General features: G+C 46.4%; 1 protein-coding gene across 2 annotated transcripts in view; it reads right to left on the minus strand.

The window, feature by feature from the left end:
- The window catches only part of SHANK2 (SH3 and multiple ankyrin repeat domains 2), a 698,541-nt gene that overhangs the window by 278,469 nt on the left and 393,317 nt on the right, over positions 1–26,755 (minus strand). For both annotated transcript variants that reach the window (XM_069066555.1, XM_069066556.1), the window contains one exon: positions 11,583–11,658. In XM_069066555.1, coding sequence (XP_068922656.1) covers positions 11,583–11,658 — 76 coding nt within the window. The remainder of the gene's footprint in view (positions 1–11,582; positions 11,659–26,755) is intronic.

The raw sequence follows: 26,755 nt of genomic DNA on the forward strand, positions 1-26,755 counted from the left end.
GTGCTTCTAAGGGTTAGTTTGAGTTTCTTCATCTGAACGGCCACCACTAACTGTGCTTCTCACTGAGGACTTTATGTTCCGGCTCCATCTTGGGGAGGCTGAAACACAGCTGGGCTTTCAAAAAGCAACTTGAAGTAACAATGACAGGAACAGTGAGAGCTGCCATTTGGCTAAAGCACTTCTGAGGCTAAGTCTCATTTGATTCTCCAACAATCCTTTGAGGTATTTGCAGTTACAACCCTCTCCCCTTTACAAATAAGGGAATTGTGTCTCCAAAGAGTCAAGTACAGAGTAACTCAGCTGATAAGCATCTGAGACAAAGTTTGGACGCTTCATGTCTTCATGACATGTTTGATGTCCAGCAATAGAGGAAGGAAGGAAGGAAAGAGGAAGAAAAAAGGAGAGGAGAGGAGGGAGAGAAGGCAGGAAGGAGGCAGGAAAGGAAGGAAGGAAGGATAGGGAGGGAAGGAACGAAAGATGGAAGGAGGGAAGGAAGAAAGGAAGGAAAAAGAGGGAAGAGAGAAATAAAGGAAGGAAGGAAAGAAGGAAGGAAGGAAGGGAGGGAGGGAGGGAGAATTTTTAATGCACTTACAATGTGCCAGGCACTGTGCTAAACCAAATTAATTAAGCTCAACAAACCATAGGGGGTCAGAAAATTCTCACACAAGCTGAGCTTTTTACAGGTTAGGGAATCCTGCAGTCTCACCTTTAAAGCTGGAAGGAAGCTCAGAGATCAGTTAATCTAGCTTTTTAATTTTACAAATTGAGAAACTGAGGCACAGAGAGGAGAAAGGAGTTTCCAAAGGTCATACTGAGGTCCTTTGACCTCAGATCCAGACCTCTCTCCGTTGTGTCAGGAGGGTCCTGAGGTCTTCTCAGGCTATTTTGTGAATGAAGATGCTAAGCCTGAAAAACTCCTTTACCTGGTTTAAATCCTATCTTAAACACTTAATAGATGCATGACCCTAGGAAAGTCATTTAATATTTCTCAGCTTCGGTTTCTTCATCTGTAAAATGAGGAGGCTGGACTCAATGACCTTGAAGGTAATTTTTACCTCTATTTATGACCCATTTCTCATAGTGGGTCATGAGATTATTCTAAGAATGAAATGGAAAGGCCAGTGCTCTGGGAGAGAGAAGACCTAGCTTTGAAGACTGGAGAAAGTGGCTCAGCCCCCTAGTACCTATATTTGTGCATGTGTAACAGGGTAGAATGGGATGGACTAGGTTTCTAAGGACACTTCCAGGTCTCCATCCTCAAGGCCAGGATCCATAGGTCTCACATTGAAGCTTTTGCCTTATATATGACATGGAGACCTGAGTTTCCTTGAGTTACTGGTGTGCTTTGGACTTTGTCAACTACCCTTGTAAAGAAAACCCAGAACTTGGCACAGCAGACAATGGGCCATTTTCCCGCAGGCCAAAACGGGTCCCCAAGAACAGGGGTGGAAAGAGAGCAAATGTCTTGGACCTTACTACTTTGTTCTCATGATCTGACCATTCACACTACCCTCTAGACCTGGGTGCCAGGGCTAGCATCAGATTCCAGCTCCTGGAAAAGGGCACTAATCACTCAACTGAGCCCTCACTGTGGTCCCAAGAATGCCAGGCACCAAGGTGCCTTTTTTGCTCACCTTTGCATTGACAAATCCGGGGACCCTATGAGAAAGAGAAGCCTTCTCCCCAAACTGGGCAGGCTCAGAAAAAGTGACTTGCTCAGGGTCACCCAGCAAATCAATGGAAAGGATGAGCCTAGAACCAAGGTCTTCTAAGGTTCAGCGTAGGCTGGGTGCAGTGACTGCACAACCTGGGCACGGCTCCTCGGGGCTATTAGCCAGTGGAGCTTTGGCTACACATGAATTGCCATGAAGCACTCCTGCCACATCCTCCTTCTCTTCTCATCACCTACTCCCTTATAACTGCCTCATTTCAGAGGAGAAAGGCTGGTTTCGGCAATTAGAGGGAATTTGGAGAATCACACATGCTTTGCTGTTTCTTTTCAGAAATGAACAGTGGAGAAGCGAGTGGTATTAGGTAGTACTGAGTCAGCCTGGAGAAGTTTAAGCCTGTCAATATGGGTTTTTGTGGGGGTCACCACATATAAACCGGCCCCCACCACCAGGATTAGTCCTCCACATCTCCCTCCCCTTCCCAGGAAAACTGGATCTGGAGCTGAAAGAGAAGGGGAGGTACTTATGAAGGCCCAGAGAAATGAAGCCAAAGGGTCAGGATCTGATCCCCAAACAAGGCCTCTTTCCCTTGCACTCTGCTATATTCAGCCCAACCCTTATTGATCCATTGTAACCAGCACCATCAGTAAAGATGTAAGGCCTTCTCCAGTGAAGGGCTGTCTCTGGTCCTGTGAGGCCTTGGACTCTGTATAAGGGATGCACTAATGAGTTCAGCACTGGGCCTCCCCTTTCTTTAGCCCACAGGCCTTGCTGAAGTAAGGAGTTCTAATGACCCCACCTGACAGTTCAGCTCGAACGGTAAATATTTAACCAGCACAGTCTTTTTTTCTTTCAGTCTTCACAGTACCTAGAGGACTATTGATTTTACCTTAAACAGGAAGCAGGCATGGGCTCCCCCTGCCCTAGAGGCCAACACACTTAGGAAAGAGTCTTCACACTAACAGAAAAGCTCAGATTGCTTTTGTTCCGACTTTAGAGTAGAAAACTGACCCAGTGGTGACTATGTGCTCTCCTTTGCATATGTCCAGGGGGCTTATTTCACTCAGATCCTCCTTCTGGGATGTGCTGTTGGGTGGCTGCCCTAGAGGGAGACTCCAGAGACTGGAGAGACTGAGGACCAAAGATGCTGCTGTGTTCATAACCATCTGACTTCCTGCTCCTTTGGGCCATCACCCTACCTCCTCCCTACCACTGGCCTGGACTGCCCTTGGAGGGCCCAGGTCTCCATGCTACTTCCTATCCCTCTCCAGGAAAATCCCATCCCCTATTTCCCATTCTCCCTTTGGGTACTGTCTTCCCTTCTTAACATGTAAACTCCTTAGGGGTGACTAGGTGGCACAGTGAATAGAGCGCTGGCCCTGGAGTCAGGAGGACCTGATTTCAAATCTGGCCTCAGACACTTAACACAAAAAACAAGCCGTGTGACCTAGGGCAAGTCACTTAACCCCAATTTCCCTGTTTTCCCCTTCCAAAAAAAGAATGTAAGCTCCTTGAGGCCAGGGACTGTTTTAACCTCTCTTTGTATCCTCAGGGATTAGTGCAGTGCTTGGCATATAGTAAGCCCTTTATCACTGTCCAGATGAGGGTGGGCACTTGGCTTTCCCCAACTGTCTAGCCTGGAAGATCCCCTTAAAATTCTCCAGGACGGCATCTAAGGCCCTCCTTATGCCTCTCCAAGAGGGATGTGGGAGAGAGGAAGAAGGATTTCCTAAGAGCCTGTCAACAACCTTTGCTTCTGTACAAAAACCATTGCATTGTAGACTGACCAAAGCTCACTTCTTTTAAGGCCTCACTTGATTTTCTCCATCTTGTTTTTAGTTTTTTTTTAAACAATTAAGTTTTAGTGATTCTTTTATTTTTACATCATTTTCATTTCCAAATAACACCACCACCATAATCCAGAATCCCAAACACTCTCTTGAAATAGCAAAAAAAAAAAAAAAAAAGAAAAAAAATAGTTTGATGAAGCAAATCAAACCATTATCCATCTTAAAGACAGGATGTTTTCACTTGGTGTTTTGCAGAATTTCCGGAATGGGAGAGACCTTAAAAGGCAGAACAGGAAAAAGGCAAATTTTCTACACCATACTTGTACTAATTCTCCAGACAACTTGCAGAATTTTGATGAGAGCGAGGGTCTCCCATGTTTCAGAGAAGCCCATTAAGGCAGGCTGGGACACCTTTTGCCCCACTTCTTACCTAGTCACTTAATGGGTGTTGCCTCAGACAAACTGAGACCTCAGAAAGACCTCTTCCCATTGTATCTGGGGAATTGCCAGTTGCCAGTCATTCTGACTTACGTCTCACTCCTGCACCTGAAGGAGAGGGTGAGGATGATAGTCTTGCAAGCTCTGCCTCACTCAAATTGAATTCAATTGCAAGTCAAGACTCCACCCTTCTGATGTCATTGGTCCTCTTTGAGAATGAAGGATGGGGGTGGAGTCAAGATGGCAGAGTAGAAACAGAACCTCTTCGGGGCTCCAGCTCCCATCTCCTTCAATTCATGTAAAAGGTGACTCTGAACAAACTTTGGAACTACAGAATCTACACAATGACACAGAGAAGCTAACCTCCTGCTGAGGACAGCCCAGCAGGCTGGTAGGAAGTGGTCAGCAAAGCACTTTGGGAACCCAGCACAGCCCCGTATGTTTTAGCCTCAGGGTGGCCTGACCAGCCCCCAGCTGGAGGGACTTCAGATCACCAGCAGTTGTGGAAGTTTCCAGAATTAGCAACACATAGATGCTAAAGACGAAGTGAGAGGGTGGAGGTCCTGGGGTATGTGAACAGCTTGCCAGAGCATGTTGAGGCTTCAGAAAGGGCAGCCAACTAACAGCCCCAGCAGCTGAGAAAATCCCAGCATTTGGGATAAAGCTCCCCTGTCTGGTAGCAGAGTCCTACTGTGGCAAAAAAAAGCTAAAAAGTCAAGTAATTGAGTGGCAACATGAGCAAATGAGAGAAGCAAAGAAAGCAGAGCAACCCAACTTTACACTCCTATTTTGGGGACAAAAAGTATCAAATCATGGAACAGGAGGAAGATAGCAAAGTCAGAACTCTTGCACCAAAAGCTTGAAAGAAAAATACAAGCTGGTTACAGGCCATAGAGGACCTTAAGAAGGATTTTGAAAACCAAACAAGAGAAGTGGGGGAAAAATTGGGAAGAGAAATGAGAACGATGCAAGAAAATTATGAAATGAGGGTCAACAACCTGACTGAAGAAAATAGCACTTTAAAAAATAGACTAACTCAAATGGCAGAAGAGTCTCAAAAAGCCAATGAGGAAAAGAATGCCTTAAAAAGCCAAATTTGCCAGATGGAAAAAGAACCTCAAAAGCTCACTGAAGAGAAAAATTTCTTCAGAATTAGATTGGAGAAAATGAAAGCTAATGACTTTATGAGAAATCAAGATACTATTAAACAGATTTAAGCAAATGAAAAAATAGAAGGCAATGTGAAATATCTCATTGGAAAAACCACTGACCTGGAAAATAGATCCAGGAGAAATAATTTAAAATTATTGGACTACCTGAAAACCATGATCAAAAAAAGAACCTAGAAATCATCCTTCAAGAAATTCTCAAGGAAAATTGCCCTGATGTTTTAGAACCAGAGGGCAAAAAAGTGGCTGAAAGAATCCACTGATCACCTCCTGAAAAAGATCCTGAAAAGAAAACTCCTAGGAATATTATAGCCAGGTTCCAAAGTTCCCAGATCAAGGAGAAAATATTACAAGCAGCAAGGAAGAAACAATTTGAATATTGTAGAAACACAATGAGGATAACCCAGGATCTGGCAGCTTCTACACTGAGGCATCGAAGGGCTTGGAATACGATATTCTGGAGGTCAAAGGAGTTGGGACTAAAACCAAGAATCACATACCCAGCAAAACTGAGTATTATGTTTCAGGGGAAAATATGGTCATTCAGTGGAATAGAGGACTTTCAAGCATTCTTGCTGAAAAAACCAGAGTTGAATAGAAAATTTGACATTCAGATACAAGAAGCAAGAGAAGCATGAGAAGGTAAACAGGGAAAAGAAATCAAAAGGAACTTATCAAAGTTGAACTATTTACATCCCTACATGGAAAAATGATAATTATAACTTATGAAACTTTTTTCAGTATGAGAATAGTTGAAGGGAATAGAAATGTATATATCCAAATATCTATCTATCTATCTATCTATCTATCTATCTATCTATCTATCTATCTATCTATCTATCTACATATATATGTCTGTATAGGAGGGTATATGGGCGTATGAATACATATGTGAGTGTGTGTATATATGAGCACAAGTATATATAGACAGAGGGCATAGGACCAATTTAATAGGAAGGGATGATACTTAAAAGGTGAAATTAAGAGGGAAGAGAGGAATATAATTAGAGGAGATGGGGAGAGACAGAATGGGATAAACTATCTCACATAGAAGAGGCAAGGGAAAACTGTTACAATGAAGGGGAAGAAAAGGAAGGCAAAAGGGAATGGGTTAACCTTATACTCATTGAATTTGGCTTAGGGAGGGAATGACATAAACACTAAATAGGGTATCTCACCCTACAGGAGAGTAGGGGGGAAGGGGATGAGAGGTGGGATGATGGAAGGGAGGGCAGGTTGGGGGGGGAAGGTAAGTTGGAAGCACCCACTTTAGAAAAGGTATGGGATCAAAGTAGAGAATATAACAAATGGGAGGTGGGATAAGATGGAGGGTAATATAGTCAGTCATTTACAATATATTCACTATGGAAATGTTTTGCATAGTTACACATATATAACCTATATTGAATTGCTTATCTTCCCAGTAAGGGTGGGTGAGAAGGGAGGAAGGGAATGAATCTGGAATTCAAAACTTAAAAATCAAATGTTTATTAATATATAAAATGTATATTATTATTAATATTATTTTACATGTAACTGGGAAATAAGATATATAGGCACTAGGGCATAGAGATACACTGTCTCCTACTGGAAAATCAGAGTGGGGGTGGGGGAAGATATGGGAGAGAGCAGATTGGAGGAGGGGATATCCAGTGGCATCCCTACTTTGGGGTGGTGGGTAGGGGAAAATGGGCAGAAAATGTATAACTCAAAATCTTGCATAAATGATTGATGTAAACTAGAAGTTAATAAAGCATTTGATAAAGGAAAAAAAAAGGAAAACAGGGATTAAGGATGGAAGGGAAAATATTATGTAAATTACCCTCTCTTTTATCTAGGATGGTTGAGGCATGAGGTGTTCTGGTTAATCAGGCTATCTATTCAGCAGATAATTAGCCTAGCAGGGCATCAACTTTGGCCATGCTTCCTATCTAGAAAGGCTCCAAGTACAAACCAGAGAACAGTCTGCATGGTTTTTGCCAAGGATCAGCCTTAATAGGTTCTAGGAAACTCATTCCTCTTGTGATTGGATGATAGCATCATAATTTTAGAGCTAGAAGGACCCTACGGATTGTCTTCTCACTTCACAGATGTGTAAATTAAAGCTCAGGTCAAGTTGTGACACATCCAAACTCATATGTCATAAACGGTAGAGTCTGAATTCAGACTCAGTTTGTCTGGCTCCAAATCTTTCTTCGACTGTATCCCTCTGCTTGGCTGTAAGTTGATTGAATTCATTTAACCATAACAACTATTATCTTCTAAGTTACTGAGGAACTGTCCCCCTTGAAAGAAATCATAGTCCCATGAGTATTGAAGAAGAAAATTATAGCATGTATCATATATACATTACTGATGAAGAATTGAAATAATTAGTATAATAAAGTATGTTTAAGAAGGAATGAAGGATGAACAGCAACAATCAGCATCTCTTGGCAGCCCTAAGTGTTAGGGAGCATTTCCTGACATCCCACCCACCTCAATCTCCCTATGACTTCCCCTTGGTCCTTGTTCTGCTCTCTGGGGCCAAACAACTGTGATCCTGCCTCTAAATAAAAGTCTTTTAAATACTTGACTATAATTATGAAAACAAAAATATTTAAGAACTCAGGTCAACATAATGACCAACCATAGTTATTGATGGTAAAGAACTAAATCTTGAAGGAAATTAGCTTTTGCAAGAGGCAGAGGTGTGAAGGCATGGGGCACAGCCAATGCAATGGCATGGAGAGGGGAAATGGAGTTGTGTGTAGATGAAAGAATACCAGGGTGGCTGCACTGAAGTATGTCTGCAAGAAAGAAATGCACACCAAGGCCAGGAAGATCACAAGGGACCAGGTTAGGAAAAGTGTTACTGCAATTCAGTAGTGGAGGAAAAGGGATGTCACTGGAATTTCTTGAGGGTATGTGGGGAGTTAGGGAAGGGAAGACCTGGCCACATCTGGGCTTTAGGAAAAACGCCAGAGCAGCAGAGTGGAAGGTAGATTGTAGTAGAAAGAGATAGAGCAGAGAGAGCAATTAGGAGGTGTGATAGTAATGGCAATTAAAGATTCCCCTGTATTGGCTTGGTTTTCAAATTGATTGTGTTAAAACCCAGAGTTTGTTAATCCCACCTGTGGGATGGGCTTGTTGATGTGAAAAGAAAGTCCTGAACTGGGAGGAGCTGGTGATGTAGATTTGGAGAGACACTAGAGAGAGGCGGAAGATCTTTTTGGAGGCAGCACCTCGTGGAGAGAGAGAGACTAAGAGAATTGCTGGTGGCCGCTTTGAATTGCCCTGGACTTTTGAGACCTGCCCCCTGAGCTGCCAAGGACTGAGGAGACATGGCTGTTTTGCTGGTACTTTGTCTGTCTGTTTTGATGTTGTTTTGCCAGATTTGTTCACTGGTGAAAGACAGTCCTTTTGTTGAAGAAGTCCTGGAACCTAGCTGTTCGCTAAGAAGCCCTGAGACTGTCCTGCAGACAGAGAGTGAATACTGTCCACTGGTGAGGGACAGTGCTGTTGTTGCAGGGGTCTGGAGACTGTCCTGCAGACAGAATGAATACTGTCCACTGGTGAAGGACAGTGCTGTTGTTGCAGGGGTCTGGGAGCCTTTCTGTTGGTTCAGAAGCCCTGAAGAAGGATTTTCTTGTTGTATGTTTACAGAAATCCTGGGAGAGGGCTTTGCTAATGTGTTCAGGGGTTCTAGGACTGTTCTACAGACAGAGGATAAATTCACGAAGGGACTGGCAATGTATCTTATGGCCTTGCTAAGCCTTGTCTCCCCAGGAACTAAGATTGCTGAGAACTTGCCTCGTGTCAAGATGAAGAAAAGACCTCCATTTGGGTATTAAGTGCTGTGTTTACACTTGATGTAACTCTGGGGTAGATTCAATTGTGATCCAGGGGTGGGGAACTTTTGACCTTATGTTTGTAAACTAATCTCCATTTGAGAAGAGGGGCTTTGTGGTGGACTTAATTAAGGTATAGCCTAGGGGTGGAGAAGTATTTAGAACAGGGACTTTGTAATTGATTGAATGATTGGAAGGTCCTGGGGTGGGGTAGTACTTGGAGATTATTTAATCACACTTAGTAAATGCAGTATTTTGAATGATGTCATGTTTTGATCTTCTCTGTTCTTGGTTGGTCACTGAATAAAATGGAGGGCACCTATGCTGGTATTCTGAACCTTGGGAAGTTGCCTTTCCTTGGCATTACATTACAGGAGGCTATTGTAATAGTCCAGGAAAGAGGTGATGAACATGTATGGCAACTCTGTGTGATGCCAAAGGGATGTATTTAAGACGTATGAGGCAGAGAGACACAGCATTGGTGACCGATGAGGTAGGTGGGACAAGCAAGAGTGAGGAATTGAAGATAATGCCAAGGGTATGAACTTGCAACACTGGAAATATGCTTGTGGCCTTGACAAAAATAGGGAAGAGTGATAGAGGAGAAGGCTTTGGGAGAAAATGTGTTGTCTTTTGGACATGTTGAACTTGAGGTGTTCCTGTAACATCTATTTTGAAATGCCCAATACATGGTTGTTGATACAGGACTGCAGCTCAAGACAGAGACTTGGGTTGGATGTAGAGATCTGTGAATCATGCAACTAGGGATGATCATTAGATCCATGAGAGCTTATGAAGTCACCAAGCAAAAGTGTACATGGGGAGAGAAGAGGCCCACAACCACCCCCATGTAGGGGGTTTGCTATGGATGATGAAGCATCAGAGAAGAATGAAAGGAAGCAGTCATGATTGTGAGAAGAAAATTGGGACCCATGTTATTAAAAACCAGAAGGGCCAAGTGGCTCTAGGAGGAGAGTGTACTGGAAAGGTGTTAAGCATGAGGATGGAAGGGAAAGGAAAGGGAACCAACATTCATTAGGCACCTACTGTGTGCTAAGCACTGTGAGAAGGGCTTCACAAATATGACCTCATTTGTTTCTCAACAACAAACCTGACACATAAGTGCTTTTATGATTCCTATTTTACAGTTAAGGAAGCTAAGGCGAACTGGGGCTTGCCTGGGTCAGACATCCGGTAAGAGTCTGTGATGGATCTGAACTCAGCTCTTCCTGATGGCAGTCCCAGAGCTCTACAGTGCTGCCACGTACTGAGAGCATAGAGGGAGCCCTGTGGACAAAGGGAAGGACTGGAGTGGGGAAGAGCCAGTGAGAATACTGAGCCTCATGGTGCCGGGGGTGTGATGGAAGCATCACTGCTCAGCAGGCCATAGCTTGGTGTGGAGATGTCTCCTTTCATGCCCCATGGGCATCTGCCCTTTGGTGCATGCTTTACCCCCAGTAACTCAAGCACATTCTCTGCCCCGTCCCATTCCTGACAGACTTCTCAAGCACTTAGCCCAATGCTGCTTATTCCCTTCCTCTGTTCCTCTCTCACTTCCCCCCTTCTTCCCAGACACATAAAGAACATACACCTGATGGCTTTGATGGGATCTTTTCTGTATCAAGAGTAAAGCAAGCACCCGTTCAGAGACCAAGACAAGAGGAGGCTAGGAGCCTGGAGTGCAGAGAACCTTGGACTTCTGGATACAAGATAGTCTTTATTCCCTCCCTCCCCCCTCCCACTTCTATGATCTAGGTTGGCTCACAGGAGATTGACAATTTATTAAGTAACCCCAAAGGTCAAGGAATAATTGAATAATTAATAACCACAGATAATTGGACACTGAGAGATATGGCCCAATTAGTGGGACTGACAATGAAGTCATCTGCCCGGAACCTGGACATTGCCCTTCTCACTCCATGTAGTATTCTCATTTACCCAAATGGACACACCCTAGCTTTATGGGTATGGCAGTAGGTCTCTGGATAAGGTGTCAACCCTCAGTCAGTCATACATCCCACACATGTACTTAGTGTAGGAGAATTCAATAGAACCAGACTCTTCTGCCTTCTAACAGACCTCCACTGCTCATCCTCCCTGGCACAGGGTTTTGTATGTGAAATTCCACCCTCCTCATTTGAAGGGCTGGCCAAAAGGCAGGACTTTCAGTTTGAAAGGAAGCCTTGGGCTGCTGTCATGGAGAATGAGCCCTGTTGAACTGGCACTGAAGGTGAGGTGGGTGCAAAGGAAACGTGAGCCTAAGCACCACAATGTGATTCTCAGGAGAAGGGAATTTCAATATATACATCGGAAGGGAAGCTTTATGGAGCTATGGGAAAACAATGCATTGAGACAAGTTTGCCTCTTTTTCCTTCCTGCCCCCAACCTGTACTGTACTATTTTCTTCCTTTAGAAACACACATTTCTCTTCTGGGAAGGCCCCTGGCCCGGGGCCCTCAGGGCCATAAACCAGAGAAGCTCAGTGCTCAGACCCTAAGCTGGCAATACCTGGAAGCAGGATGCCCTGACATTAGCAGAATTGTTCTGGGAGACAGGAGAGCAGCAGGAATATCCCAACTCAAATGAAACAGTGTATACTGTCCACATTTCTCCAGACGACCACTGCCAACGACAGAAGCAATTTTGGCCCATAGTGTCACGGGAGCTAAAAGAAATCTGTCTCACCTGGAGGCATCAAAGCTGTCATAGGATCCCACCGTGTAGTGTCGAAAGAGTTTCTTGGTTCGATCAGTTCGAGTTTCTGTTCAAAGATAGAAAGAAAAAAGAGGTTTAGAAAGTTTGGTCATTGTCAAAGCAAACGTCATCGCTGACAGCTCCACGCACCGTAAGGCTTTTCTGCTGGCCTGGACGGAGGATATGACAACAAAATATTCAGTGCGCCTCTGAGGAGTGGGGCAGGCTTCTGCCAGGTCTGGAGGCGAGGAAGCTGGCTTCCAGTCTGGTCTCGGCCCTTTATTTCCTGAGCACCAGCCGGCTTAGAGCGCAAGGGCCCAGCGCCACTCTCTCGGTCACTGGTGATGGGCTCTTTGGCTGTGGCAGCTCACTCTGTGGGGCAGCAGTGGCATGATGGGGGGGAGAGGTGGGCTTCTCTTCTCTAGGCACACTGTGCTAACTCAGCAAATGAGACGCCAGGGCAAGGGCCGTTCTGTTTTTATATCTTTAGCCCTCAGGGTTCATTGTTGTTCAGTCATTTTTCAGTCATGCCTGGCTCTTCATGACCCGATTTGGGGCTTTCTTGACAAAGATGAAGTGTTTTCTTCCCCAGCTCATTTTATAGATGAGAAACTGAATCAATCAGGATTAAGTGACTTGTCCAGGGTCACACAACTAGTCAGTGCCTGGGACAGGATTTGAATGCTCTAGTATCTTTGTCAAGAACCCAAGAACCCCAACCCTAACCCTAACCCTAACCCTAACCCTATAAAACAGGGTCATGAAGTCAGACATGACAGAAATGACTGAGCAACAAGTGGCCCATAGTAGGGACCTAATAAATGCTCGTTGAATTGAATAGATTTCCAATGAAGGAGTAAAAGCCTTTGCTCCCTCCTCAGTTGCTTTAATACATGGTACCATCATCTCTTCTTCGTCCCACTACTATGTGTCTCCTTGTCTGGCACCAGCCTTGTTTGTAGACGTGACCTAACTCCTTTTGCTTACTAGATGGGTTTTTAAAAAACCAAAGTTCTCCCTTTCTCCCCTGAAATGGATCACAAGTTTTATGCAAACCCACAGAATATAGAAACCCAATTCAAATTCTGATTGAATACCTGGGCTAAAACCAGAAACCTTTGGCACACTCATGACAATGTTCAGGTTTCCATATTAATGTTTCATTCGCAGACCCATGAGAAAGAAAACACCAATGCTCTTAAAGTGGAGTCACCCAAATAGTGTCACTGACTCCGGCCGATCAAGCGAAGAGCAGAATGTTGGCTTTAAAATCCCAGCCTTTCTTTGTGCCCCCAGTTGTTCTCACCCCATTCGGGAGATGGCTGGCACCTGGCTATTTCTTGTTCAGTCTCTGAGAGCAGAAACCTCCCTCGGACCCCAAAGCCCACTGCCAGCCAGAGCTCTATAACTAGCCAAGTTAGAACACTTTTCTATTTAGAAAAACAAAACAAAACAAAACATGTAAGCATTGGAGCGGAGCCGTTTGGGCCCAGCAGGCTTCAAGGAACAGCCCCCCCCCCCCAGAGCCTCCACAGAAGCCCTGTGTCTCCAGACGAGCCCAGGGGGTTAAGGAAGGACTTTGGGAGCAGTCAGGGGTGACTGACCCTGCTGGGCTTCTGTCTTGTCAGTACTGGAGCCTGAGAATGCCCTGACGCCTGTTGGGTGGGTAGGTGGTACATACTCAGACCCTCCTTTCCATTAAAGTACAAATCTAACAAGCCATTCCTCAGATCAGGGAGCTCACTCTTGCCTCTGGAATGAACTACATACTCCTCTGTTTGGTGTTTAAAGCCTTTCATAATCCAACCCATCCTGATTACACAGGACCTGCCCTCACACATTCCACGGACCAGTCAGACTATCCATGCTCATTAAGTACAACCCTTGCCATCTCCATACATTGTCTCTCAATGCCTGGAACAGCCTGTCTCTTCATGGAATCCTCAGATCCCTTCAGGACAGCTGAGGGGCAGTCTACCTCTTCCCAAAGCCTTCCCTGACCCCTGACCCCTCTTGGCTAATGGCTACCCCCTCCTCTGGGTAGACTGGATTTAATCATTGTGTTTACTCTGGCTCTCTGCCTCCTCTGTCTTCACACCTACAGCCAGGAGGCAGGGCAGAGAACACGCCCCCCTGTGCTGGCTGCAGGAGGGCCCATCAGACAAGTGAGAGGAAAGTGAGGAGAAAGCAGCGTCCCCAAAGAACTCTGCCTGAAGTGAGCTGAATGATGGGAGAGAATCATCATGTCCCCAGCTACTCTATGCCGTCACAGAGGAGAGCAGGGACCTGGAGCCTTCCACGGTCGCCACACTTGCCTTTGGTGGCAGCCCTCCCTCCCTCTTCCACCATGGCCTCTCTAGCCACCAAACCTTCAAGCTAGAAGATCTCTGCACTTGAGTCACCCAGCAGCACTCAGCGTTGGGGTGCTGAAGGCTTTGTTATTAGTTATTATTACTATTTCCCTCTGTTGCTTCAGGCTCCATTTGGTGGCTGTGTGCTGGTTGCCTAGGGAACTGCTCAGGGCTGCCACCTGATTGGGCGACTGTGCTCTCAGATGCAGAAGCTTTCAGGGCCAGGGTCAAGGGCTCCAGTGGCCAGGAGTCACACGTGTGCGTGTGTGTGTCTGTTGGGAGGGGGGGCAGGGGACCAGCATCTCTGTTGGCTCACGTGGTCCACAAAGTGCGGGCCACTGAGCTGAAAATGGGCGTCCTCTGACCTGGAGGACTCAGTGCAGACTCTGGCTCAGTAACCACTGACAGCTGAGTGATACCAGCAGGGAAGCCAACCAGGGTTCAACTATCAGCCCAAATGTAGAGGCAATAGGGGGAGAGAGGAGGGAAGGAGGAAAGAAGAAGAAGATGGGGGAGAAAAGAAGACTGAAGGAGAGCGAAAGAATAAAGGAAGACAAAAGGGAGGCACATAGGCCTTGGACTGGAGGCCTGGAGACCATACATCCTGGGGAGGGCAGAAAGACCTCTGTGGCATTGGAGAATTCCTCAATGGGTGACCACAAATACATTCCCTCACCTCCGGGAACCCTCTTTGCCTAATCTGTAAAATTGGGATTATCATTAATTTCTCAATAAGCATTGAATAGACACTTGCCACATGTGCCAGTCACTGTGCTAAAAGATAAGAACAGAGCAGGCCCTGCCCTCCAGGAGCTTACAGTCTAATGGAAAGACTATGCATTTTCATACAGCTTGAGGTCAAGTGCACATGGAGCCGATCTAAGGTGCTATGGGGCCAGGCAAGGCTGGGCTGGGGAGACTTTAAATCCAAAGCTCCACTGGAAGGGCAGTTATGAATTTATCAGTAGCAGCAGTCAGTGTCATCTAGCTGCTGTTATTCACTGGGTGCCTTTAGGCACCTTCTCTAGAACTCTGTTTCCACCTCTGTAAAATGAGGAATAGCTAGCTAGGTGGAGCTATGGTGGATAGAGTGTTGGGCCTGGAGTGAGGAGGACTCACCCTGTTGAGTTCAAAGCCAGTCTTAGACACATACTAGCTGTGTGGCCTTGGGCGAGTCACTTAACCCCATTGGCCTCAGTTTCCTTATCTATAAAAGGATCTGGAGAAGGAAATGGCAAACTACTCCAGTATCTTTGCCAAGAAAACCCCAAATGGGGTCACAAACACTCGGACTCAACTGAAACGACAACAAAATAAGGAAGCTGAAGATTATGCTCTGAGATCCCTCCCAACTTTCAAGATTTGGATCTTACGCCGAACTGTTACATCTGTGGATCCCTCCACCCTCCACCCAACCTCAGTTCCTACAACTGCAGTGCATGGCTGTGTGGTAGCCAGTATCCTACCTGGACTTCCAGGAAATGCACTTCCCCAACCTAGTGATGCAGCCTTAGCACCTCCAGCCTAGCTAAATGCCCCCCACGTTCCTGTCCCAGGGAAGCTTCTCTCTCTGTCTCAGCCGACTTGCCTCTCCAGTCCACTCTGTACTCAGTTGAAGAAATGATTTTTTTTAAGGCTGAAGTTGGTTCATGTCAACCTCTGCTCACTGAACGCCAAAGGCTCCCCAGTACCTCCGGGACTAAATGGAAATTCACCTGTCATTCAAATCCTTTCACAGATGACTCCTTTTACACACTGCTCCAACACACTAGGAGCCAGGAATACCATCACGGTACAAAACCAGCCTCTGCCTTCAAAGTGCTTATCTTCTAACAATAACAAACCAAATTTCTATAGTGTTTGGGGGTTTTACAGACATCATTTCTTTTGGTAAAGCATTGTGTATAAAATGAATGCTGACGGTAATGGCCAAGAAAGGGTTGATTCCACCATCATGTCCCCCTCCCTCCAACAAGCCTCCATTGTCAATAACAGTGCAGTGCAATTGGTTAAGGAGTCAACAAGTGAGTCCTAGCCCCAACTCCGATCTCACCTGCCCCCTTTTTGGAGACTCCTCACTATGGACCGGACTGAGTCATTCCATTGGGAGTGACTTGGAGGAAGGGAGCCCCCAGTTCAAATGATGATTTTGAAACTTACTCACTATGTGGCCCTGGGAAATCACTGAATCACGCTGAGCCTCAGTTTCCTCAGCTAGAAGATGGAGATGAATAATAGTACCTATAGAACCTGCTGTGGAGTGAGGATTGAGAGACATAGCAGAGGTGAAGAGCTTTGACAGCTCTGAAGTGCTCTGGGAAGGTCAACAAGAGGAGAAGGGAGGAGTGGGATCCCCAGGGTCCCTTCCCTTGCTGAAAGTCTCCAAATATCATAGGACATGCACTGATTTTTTCAAGTAACAAAACTCATAGAAGTTACAGGGAGGCACGTGTATGCACACACACACACAACCTGAAAACTCAGCTTATTTCTACTTGTGAAAAAAAGTGGTAGATTGTATGACAAATTAGTTTTTCAGCCATTAAAACAGTCCTTTAAAGAAAGCAAAATTCTGGAAAATAATCCCATATGATCCCATTGTCCTTCAACAAGGCATGAATGACTGAGCCTGCATGATCTGGGGGGTCTTTTCTCTGCTTTACATACTGTTTCTAGTGAAAGGAATGAGGAATTTTCCACAGGAAACTTTCCTTAACATAACCTATATTTGCTGTGCTTAGCACACAGCAGGTACGTAATAAATGCTTGAATGAATGAAGAAGCTACCAAGGCCCTGAGAATCACCATAGAGGAGGTTACAGTGTCAGCAAGAAGCCCTGCTTCATGGTATGTGAGGCTCCTCAGCCCTTTGGAGGAGCACATGGTAACTGGGAGGGTAGCTAGGAAAGAAGGTGCTCATGGGGGAAGGGAGGGACCCTCATTTTGGGGGTGGGGCAGCCAAGGCTTCCCAGTTATTGGTGAGTTGAGGAATTCAGGTGCCAAAGGGCTGGCATTTGGGAGAAAGGTGGATTTCCCACATTTCACTGGCAAATGCCTGGTTTTATGGAGATATTTGTAGGTTATCCTTCAACCAAATGGGGCTTGGAAAACCAGAGTGGGAGAAAGAGGCAGCCAGGTGATACTGAGGAGCTTGGCCCCTGATGGCTCAGGCCCTAGCTGATCCTGCTGGGGTCAGAGGAAATGGGAATTTGACCCGGCCATGAGACTCAAACCACTGGGCAACACACTTCCCTGTTGACATGCCTCTCCTGAAAAAGGGCTGGTTTGGGAGAAAAAAATCAAACCTCTTTCAAGGGATTGTATATGGCACAATGTGACTGACACAGGTGTCCTTGGTCCGTTTCTACCTAATTAGCCTTTACTTAGCTTTTTACTGAAATAATATTATGGTTTGTACTCTTTAGGCATTTCTGACACTCCATTTAACACCATTAGAGATGATTAAGTGAAATACTGGGTTCACCAATCCTTTGCTAACCCAAGGGCAGATTTAAAAATATTTCAATTCAAAATTCATTCATCGAGAACTTACTGTGTACATAGAACAAAATAACAAATACAAAGGTATTCCACTGAAGACATGGATATTATCAAACGGCTATGGGATCAGAAAAGGTAGTAGGTTGGTCCCATGGTGAGAAGGGGGTTCATCCATTGGATCGGTGTTTGCAGAGGGCCTCCTGGGGAAGGCCTTTTGGGGAATCAGTCCAGCTTTGCACTGTCTTCCTCTCTGGGATCTCTGGCCCTGTGGAGCCTCAGCCCTGCATCACCCCTCCTTCCCCCGCCCCCAACTGTTGCTGCCTTTGTTCCCAGTCACATGCAACGGGATGGAGCCAGAGAAAGCCATGACCGGCACACTGACCTGATGCGTTACGAGTTAATGTTTCATCATCTCAACTGGGTCCTCACTGCTGCCATCTAATCTTTTTATACATCCCAATTAACTTCCAACCCCCCTCTCAACAGTGGCTCTTCCAAACTCTTATATCCCTTGTCAAGCCTCCCATGACCCCTCCTCCCCCAGCTTCTTAGCTGAGAACCTTGTCTCATATTTTAATGAAAAGGTTGAGGTCATCTGTCATATCCTTGCCCTCCCCTCTTCGTCTTCCTTTCCCAGAGGCCTCCTGGCACTACAGACTCCTCCTTCACATCATGCCCACACACAGTGGTTATCTCTGAAGGTTCATCCTGGTCTCTCTTTTTCTTTCTCTATACAGTCACTTGGTGATCTCAGCTCGCGTGAATGTAGTTGTCATCTCAGTTCCTCATATCTCCTTCCCTAGCCCTAAAGCTCTCTGCCAACCTCCGATCTCTTCTCTCCAGCTAGTGAACATCTCACCTGGATAACCTGTAAACATCTCAAACTCATCATGTGTAAAACTGAACTCGCCCTTTCCCAAGTGCACCTCCTTCCAAAATGGCCTTTCGCCGTTTAGGGCACCATCATTCTCCCTGCCCCCCGGGCTTGCAGCTTAGCTCTCGTTCTTGACTCCCCACTCTTTCCTCCCCTATCTCTAATCAGCTGCCAGGTCCTGTTGCTTTGGCCTTGGAGACCTCTCGTGTACATGTCTGTTTCTCTCCTCTGATACTTCTGCTGGCCATCACCTCATGCCGGAACCACTGCAACAGCTGTCGGTGGGTCTGCCTGCCTCCAGTCCCTCCCCACTCCTGTCCACCCTGCATTCAGCCATGAAAGGGACCTTCCTTCATGTCACATTGGACTCCTCCCCCATCCAACAAACTCCGGTGGCTTTCTAGAATCCCTAATACAAATACAAAAGGCATCTGAAGCCCTTGGTAACCTCACCCCTCCTACCTTTCCAGTCTTCTCCCTACCCAACACGGACTCTCTAGTTCAGCCACACCAGCCTCCCGGATAGTCCACAGCTCAGACCCTCCATCCCTTGGCTCCAGGCATTTCTCTGGCTGTCCCCCATACCTGAAATGGTCTCCTTCTCAAATCTGTCTCCTGACTCTCCTGTCCTGCGGATGCCCCTTCATGCTAGCACTCTGCCTCTGCTAATTATCTCCCATTTAATCTATCGATAGCTTGTCTATACACAATTGTTTTCATGTTAGCTTCCCCGATGGACTGCCAGTTGCTTGAGAACAGGGACTGTCCTTTGCTTTTCATTGAATCCCTAGTGCTTAGCCCAGTAACTGGCACATAGTAGGTGCTTAATAAAGGTGGGTTGATTGACTATGACAAGAATTCCAGCCCTGGATGGGGAGGCAGAGGTACCCTTCTCATTGCTGAGATCATGGAGAATTTAACCAGGGTGGCAAGAGGCCAAGAGAGTGCCGCCATGCCCAGTATCCTCCCTGCTACTGCAGCTGTCCCAAAGACACTTCCAGTGACTTTCCAATCCCAATTCTTTTAGCCAAAAAGCTTTTTCATGAGAAGTGGTCACTACGGCCACCCATGCAATGTGCCACAGAACATTACCTCCAAAAGGGAAGATTCACAATCGAGGCTTGTTTCAGGGCCATTTCTAGCTCTTCTCTACAAGATGAGAAAGACTTTTCTGTGACAATGAAAACAACAATAACAATGACAACACAGTGCTTTGGTATTTACAAAGTGCTTGATGTTAGTATTTCATTTGAGTTTCAGAACTGCTTCACATGGGAGGGGCTGCTTTACAGATGAGGAAACTGAGGCTCAAAAAAGTTAAATGATTTGACCAGGTCACATAGCTGGGAACTTCCATGAGGTGAATGAATCTTTAAGTACTGACTGCTTTGATCTTCTTGCTGTCCAAGAGACTCTCCAAAGTCTTCTCCAACGCCACCATTAGCAAGTACTGATCTGTGATGCTCAGCTTTCCTTAGACAGCTGCTCCCACAGCCCCATGTTGCCAAGGAAAACCAGAGCTCTGCCCCTATGAGCCCTTGCTGCAAGGCGATGTCTGTCATCTAGGACTTGGTGCCTATTGTTAGGAATCTTACTATTTAATTGGGAATAATGGACACGTACCCAGATCATTATAGTGCAAAACACCAGAGACCCTGACAAGGGATGTGGGAAAACTTATTCTGCCGGGCTGAGGCTGGTTCCAAACACACTGGGGAGCAGCTGTCCAGGACCTGGTTCCAGCAGGGTGGGAGTGTTTGGTGTTGGAGCCTGAGAGGTGGCATGGCTTTCCCACAGTTACTCTCTTAGTAAGTATCCAACTTAGTATTTGAATTGAGACCTTCATTATTTCAAGCTCATAATTCTAGCCCTTGTACAAAGCTGCCCAGTAGAGGGCATTGCCTACCCCCTTCTGAATGGGGAAAAGGTGTCAGCATAAGAAGGACCAAAGAAACCTTGAAACAGTGAAGTGTAGATATGTTTACATTATTCCCAGATGCTATTCAAGCCAGAAAGGCATGGGAGTCCTTACTCCATCATCTAAAAAGCACTACAATTCTGAAATGGAAAATGATGGCCATTCAGAGGAGAGGGGAGCCCTGGGCGCTTAATAACTTGGGTCTCCTTCCCCTCTCTGGGCTTCAGTCTCCTTCACTTTCCCTAGATGAGGGAATGGGGTAGGACCAGGCTCACTCTAAAGTCTTGTCAGGTCCTAAATCCTGAGTTCTAGAAGAAGGCCTAAAAGCTATTTTTTCTGCCTTTCTGTTCTCTGAATGCAGGATGGTCTTCAAAGGCAACACAAACAAACAAAAACAAACAAACCACCCTCCACAGGCCTGAAGATTTGAGAAGAAAGGGAATTGGGGGTTGGGGTGGGGAGAGAATCAAATTCTCCTCCTCCACAGCTTTGCAAGTGATCTCTCATGGGATGAGAGTCAGCAGGCGGCCTCCTGGAATGCCGTGCCAAAGCCAGAATTTGGGCTAAAAGGAGGAACTACATTCTTGATTGGTACCAAATCCAGAAATAACCCTCCTTTTTAAAATTATAGACGGTTATGGAAATGCTAACAGAATGCAGAGCAAGGTAGAGATAGAAGAAAAAAAAAGCTGAATAGCACGGATCTGATGCCAAGTTTAGGGAGACGTGATGTCTCTGGGCAGAAAGCGGCCAGCCCCTCTGTAGATGGAACCACTCCTCTCGGGTGGGCTGCCAGGAGAAAGAACCTGGCTCAGCTGAACTCAAACAGCCAGGGTTTAAAAGCAAACACGCAGAGCTATCTGACCTCCTGAGCTTCTTCCCATGTGGAAGGAGTTCTGCCAAGCCAAAGTCAGCTCCCTGAGGGCAGGGAACTCACCAGGGCTTGCCAAGGGCTTGTCCTTTATGGGCTTAATGCATGACTGTAGAATGGAATGTGAGAACTGGGATTTTCATAAGCAAGGAAGAGAATGACAGAAGACTGAGGAGTGGGACAACATTCCTACTGGGTATTGCCACCATCTGGAGTAGTCTCACCCTAGCAGATTCATCAGAAAACATGGACGCACAAGAATCACACAGGGTGAGAACAGCTGGGGAGCTGGTGACGTGCCCCCGTGAAGCGACAAACACACTTAGGATGTCACAGCACTACTGTAGGGCCAAGGCATGACTGGCATCTAAGCCATGAACCATAATGGTTTGAATGAGCCTCAAGGTCTCTGGGCATCAGCAATCACTCACTCAGTTCAGAGACAGACCCCAGGGACACAGTGGTCTTAGATCCCCAAGCTCATCAATTGCGTGGACCACACATCTAACCCATGCTCTTATACTCCCATCATGGTTCCCCATGCTCACCCCATCATTCAGCCATTGGCCAATCAGGTCCTGACAGCGTTAGCCTGCCCCCATTCCAAGTTAGGCAGGACACAATCTCTGCTGCTTACTCTGGGGCACCCCAAGGCATGGGTAAAAGAAGGTGTCTGTCTACCCAGTGCTCTAAACTCCCACACTTCTTGGTCAAATAGTTTCCTGTGTTTTATACTCAGGATGTCCATGTCCCCATGGGGCTAAGCTGGTCCCCTGCACCACATTGTTCTGACTGCCTGTTGTTTTCTCCGTACAAGATTTGTTTCAGGTGGTGGCTGTCTGGATGAAGGCAGTAAGATACCTTCAGATGACCGAGTCATTCTTTTTAGTGTGTCCATCCCCCAGAGCCACTGCTGTGGCTCCACCCCGAGCTGTGTGTGTCTATGTGTGCATGTGCGTGTGTTCATTGTCCCAGCTTGTATTTCCGTCCCTTATTAGGAGCCCGAGTTCGAACAGAACTCTTCTGAAAGGGGCCATTATGCTCTGGGCATCCGCTCCTTGAAAAGGACCCTCAGGCTCAGCCTCGGAGAGAGGTGAATGCCGGGAGGAGGGGGGAAGGAGCTCCAGCCATTCTGCAGACACTGTTCAAGCTTTCGCACTAGCTGGGAGAAAGCGTCGGCATTCTCCAACACCCAACAATGTGCTTTTCTCCCACAGAATCCAACAGTGTTTCAAGAACAGAATGAAAACAAAAGGCAATGGCCCATTTTGCTCAAAACAAGTGGCTTTTCTTGGGGGAACGGGAAAAGTTGGGTCCCCCCATCTTGTTTGTGCTCTGGACCTTCTTGGCAAGTGTGTTTGTTGTTGCTGTCAGCTTCTCTTTAGTCATCCCAGTCAACTGGGGCTGGGATTTTGCATGTGGCCTCATTACTCATTTTGGTGAGAACTGCTTTGGTAGCTTCACTGACTGGTCTTCCTATGGAGGGCAGCTGCTTGCCCTCACCCAGTCAACCTCAGCAGTGGGGCTTTGAGCAGTGCCAGGGAGGCCCCCCTCTGCACCTAGCAGAGGCAAGATGCCTGTTGTACCCAGCTGAGTGCCCCTAGCCAACATGGGAGGGGTTTGCCAGAGCCAGCCAGATGAAAGATGCTGACCCTTATTTAGTGGTGGAAGCTAGGAGGATCACTCGGAGAGGAGGGACACCCAATGGACATTTTGGCTCTGAGAAAGGAGGGGCCTCCTCAGGGCTTTTCAACCTTGTTGTGTGGTGGACTCCTTTGTTAGCCTCATGAAGCCTATGAACCCTTTCTCAGAAGAATGTTTTTGAATGCACACAATTTTTTAAAAATGGAATTATAAGGGAAACAACCCATATTGAGATCCATTGGTCTAAATATTTAAAAGCAGGTTCAGAGGCCACATGCAGGAATACCTCTGACCTAGATCATCTCTTCCCATCTGCACCTGAACAACCCTCACCCCTAGAACCTCACTGACAAATGGGCCGGCATCTTGGAGGTCTTGGAGAAGGAAGCTGATGCATCCTCAGTCAGTCCCTTTCATACCTGGACAATTCCCAATGTTAGAAAGTTTGTATTTCCATTAAACTAAAATATACTTCTCTGTGATCTCTGCCCCCTGTCACAGACCCTCTGAGCGGGTCATTCAGTCCACTGCTCCCTGGCCTCTAAAACAGCTCTAACTTGGGGTCCCAGACCCTCTGCCCCGATCTCATTAACAAAGACCAGCACTTGACCATGCCAATGCTTTTGCCCAAAGCACAGTCCCACACGCTCAACCTTACTAATCATCAGGCCAGCCTCATTCTCTGTGGAAAGAGCTTGTGAGAAGAGATCTAGTACCAACCCAGAGCAGGAATGGCAGGCAGACATTAGGTTCTGAATGGCACCAGCTCTCGTCCTATCCAACGAGGCTGAGAAGATGCTCTGTTCTTACTTAACTAATTAAGGCCCAGGCTGGGAACCTGATTTCAAGCCCCACGTCCCATTGATTGGATTTTAAGCATCAGTGGGGTTGGGGTGCTTAGTATAGGGTCTGAAATATAGCAGGCACTTGATAAATACCTACTGACTGATGGGGGGGTGCTACTGCACTGTCATTAAAGCTTCTAAGTTTCAAGGCTCATAGATTCCTACTGAGATGATCAGAAGAAATTGGTAACTCATAGAAACAAGTTTATAGAGCTGGATGGTTCCAGAGGCATTGCTCACAGCCACAAACCGCAGCCTTTGTTTGAGAGAATTCAAGGCTTGGACCCAGAAGGTCTCTACCATATACTAGCTGTGTGACCTTGGGTAAATCACATCTCCGAGTCTCAGTTTCCAGATCTTTAAAATGGGAATCATAAGGCTTTCAATAATTAGTAAGTGTGTGAGGATCAAAGGTAATAGTGCCTATAACAAAAGTACCACAGAGGTGCGGTCTATTCCCATTCTACAGATGGGGACAATTAAGCCCAGAGAAGTGGTCATATTAGTCAATAGCATCTTTAAATTCGTTAACTGTTATCATCACACAGCAGCCTGATTTCCGTAGCACTTCAGAATCTGCAAAGTCATGAACACAGATTATCTCATTTGGTCCTCACATCAAACTATGGGGTAGATGTTATAGTTATTCCCATTTTACAGATAAATAAACTGAGGCTCAGAAGTCAAGTAGGGTGGTATACTGGATAGGATACTGGACTCGAAGTCAGTGAGAGCTGAGTTCAAATTCTGCCCCAGATGCAGATTTCATCTACAGATGACAAAACCCAACTCCGTGCCTCAGTTTCCCCATTTGGTAAATGAGGTTATTGAGGTGGCCTTTTAGGTCCTTTCTAGCTCTCAATATATGACACTGTGACTTGCTCAGAATCACAGATCGAGGAAGTATGTGAGATGGGAACGGAGCCCTGCACCTGAGGTCACACAGCTAGTTAGTAATAGGTCAGAACTAGAACTCAGGACTCGGGTCTCTTGATTCCCAGTCTCATGCTTCTTCTAGAAGTCCTGCTATTGGACTCTGAGAGCGTCATGCCTTCCTCTCTGGTGCAGTTAGGAGGCGCAGCACATAGTGTTGGGCTTGGCGGTCAGGAAGACCTGATTTCAAATTCTGCTCCAGATACTTTGTGACCCTGAGTAAGTCAGATAACTTCTGCCTGCCTCGATTTCCTCCACTTTAAAGTGGGGCATAATGACATCACCTATCTCACCAGGATGTTTTCAGGCCCAAATGAAATGATGAATGTAAGACTCTTTGGAAACCTAAAAACACCACACAAATTACAGCTGTTACTACTCTTCAAGAGGGGCTTTGGAATCTGTGCACCCCTCCCCCCCATTTCCTGGTGTGTTAGTAGGGGGAGGGAAATGTAACCCACTTCAGGTGGAGCTCCCAAAGTCTCACTCACACAACAGCCTGGGTGGACAAGACTAACAAGCCTACTCTCCGTCAGAATCAAGTTTTGACTCTATAGTAATTAGAACGTTAAAAATAGACTTTAAAACCATCCCCTGCACCCCAGCGGAAGCCATTTCCCCAAGCCCATCTAGCTCCATAAGCAGCTGAGATGGCAGGATATGTGGCTGATCTCAGCCCTGCTGAATTCCTCTACTTTGGACCTCTTTTCCCTGAACAATCACATACTGACTTTGTTTCCTTTCCTTGGGAAATACTGGGCACTGCACTAAATGGTCCCCTCAATCTTAGAAAATCGACTCACTCCAGGTGTGCAGACATGCATGTCCCTTTGGCCACAAGGGGTGTCTCGGAGCAAGCTTGATGGGACCCACAAATGATCAGTCTTGAAAAAGGTCTAAGATCCTCTGAGCTCAGCCTGGGACCTGCCTGCTGGGGGCTCCTAATTAATGTGATCTCTCCTATCCTTTCCCTAACCCTTAATTAGCATTAGCTTTGACATGTCTTCTCTCACCACTCATACGTGCAAACACATGCACACACACAATCTGACACTTCCAAGAATCCTCTCTCTTTGCAAATCTCCACGTCACCTCCCCTTATCTAGGTCAGTGGGAATGCTTTCTTCCACAGTGCCCCCTTTTCAGAGTCTGCCCCCAAAGTCTCAGGTGATGCACCTTCATCCACTTGAGAAGTAACGTACACAGGGGTGTTTGAAGCATTCAGTAAAAGAGCTGGTTTGGCTTTGGGAAGAATGATTCCCTAAAGGAATCAGCAGTCTGTGGCTTAGGGGGCAGGGATGTGGAGAGAAATCCAGCACAACCTGTTGAATGAGGAGGAACCTACCCTAATCATTTCTGAATATTGCTGAGCCTTTGTCAGTGGGATTCAGAAGGCACAAGGACAGTCTCCGAGGGTTTATGGAACATGGCAGATGTATGCTGACAAGTAAGCAAATGAATGTAAGATGGTCACGGCTAATCTTCAGCTCATCTTCAGAAGGCTAAGTCCATACCTTTTCTGGACACCTAGAGATTCCAGCAATCATTTGGATCACCCACCCCTAACCCTGACATAGACTCCTCAGGGACATGAGCATACCTCCAGGACCCCCAGTGAGCTTCAGAGCACAGGTGGTCAGAAGACCCCCAAGGTCAAGCTCCCAATAAGCTCAGGAAGGGACTTTGGAAACCTCCTGAAAGCTGCTTCCTTTCTTGGTACTCTCAGGAGAAGTCAAGCAGATGAGCTCTTCGCTCAAGCTCCCTTCTGCTCTCCCAGGCATTCTGAGACCTCCCCATGCCTCCGCTCAGCCTCTGTGTGAGGGAGGGACCAGTTGTACCTCCTGGACTCCTCGAGTTGAGGGAAGCTTTGCAGTCTGCTCCAGACTCTGCTTCAGCAGCTGGTGTTCTGCTTTCTTGACTGTTCCCAGCTGAGGCTAGAACACCGTCTGAGCCCAACTGATCAATGCCCCAGAGACATGTTTTCTTTAAAGGAGAGCACACCATATACCTCCTGCCCCCTAGGGTCAGGCTGGGCACTCTCTCTCCCCTAATTAGAGAGAGAAGACTTGAGGTGGGTGGGTAGGTCTGTAGAGGGTAGGCAATGGATGCACCACCTCAGAACCTCAGAATGTAATCAACATTTTTTTTTTCAGTTCAATGGGTACACATATTACAGATATGAACATTTTATATCTAAATATAAAGCACCCTCATCTTTCATGGATTG

Source organism: Petaurus breviceps, unplaced genomic scaffold (genome assembly GCF_028583685.1).
Source record: "Petaurus breviceps papuanus isolate PSGF00001 unplaced genomic scaffold, PetGlider_PUasm1.0 90721, whole genome shotgun sequence".
Lineage (NCBI taxonomy): Eukaryota > Metazoa > Chordata > Mammalia > Diprotodontia > Petauridae > Petaurus > Petaurus breviceps.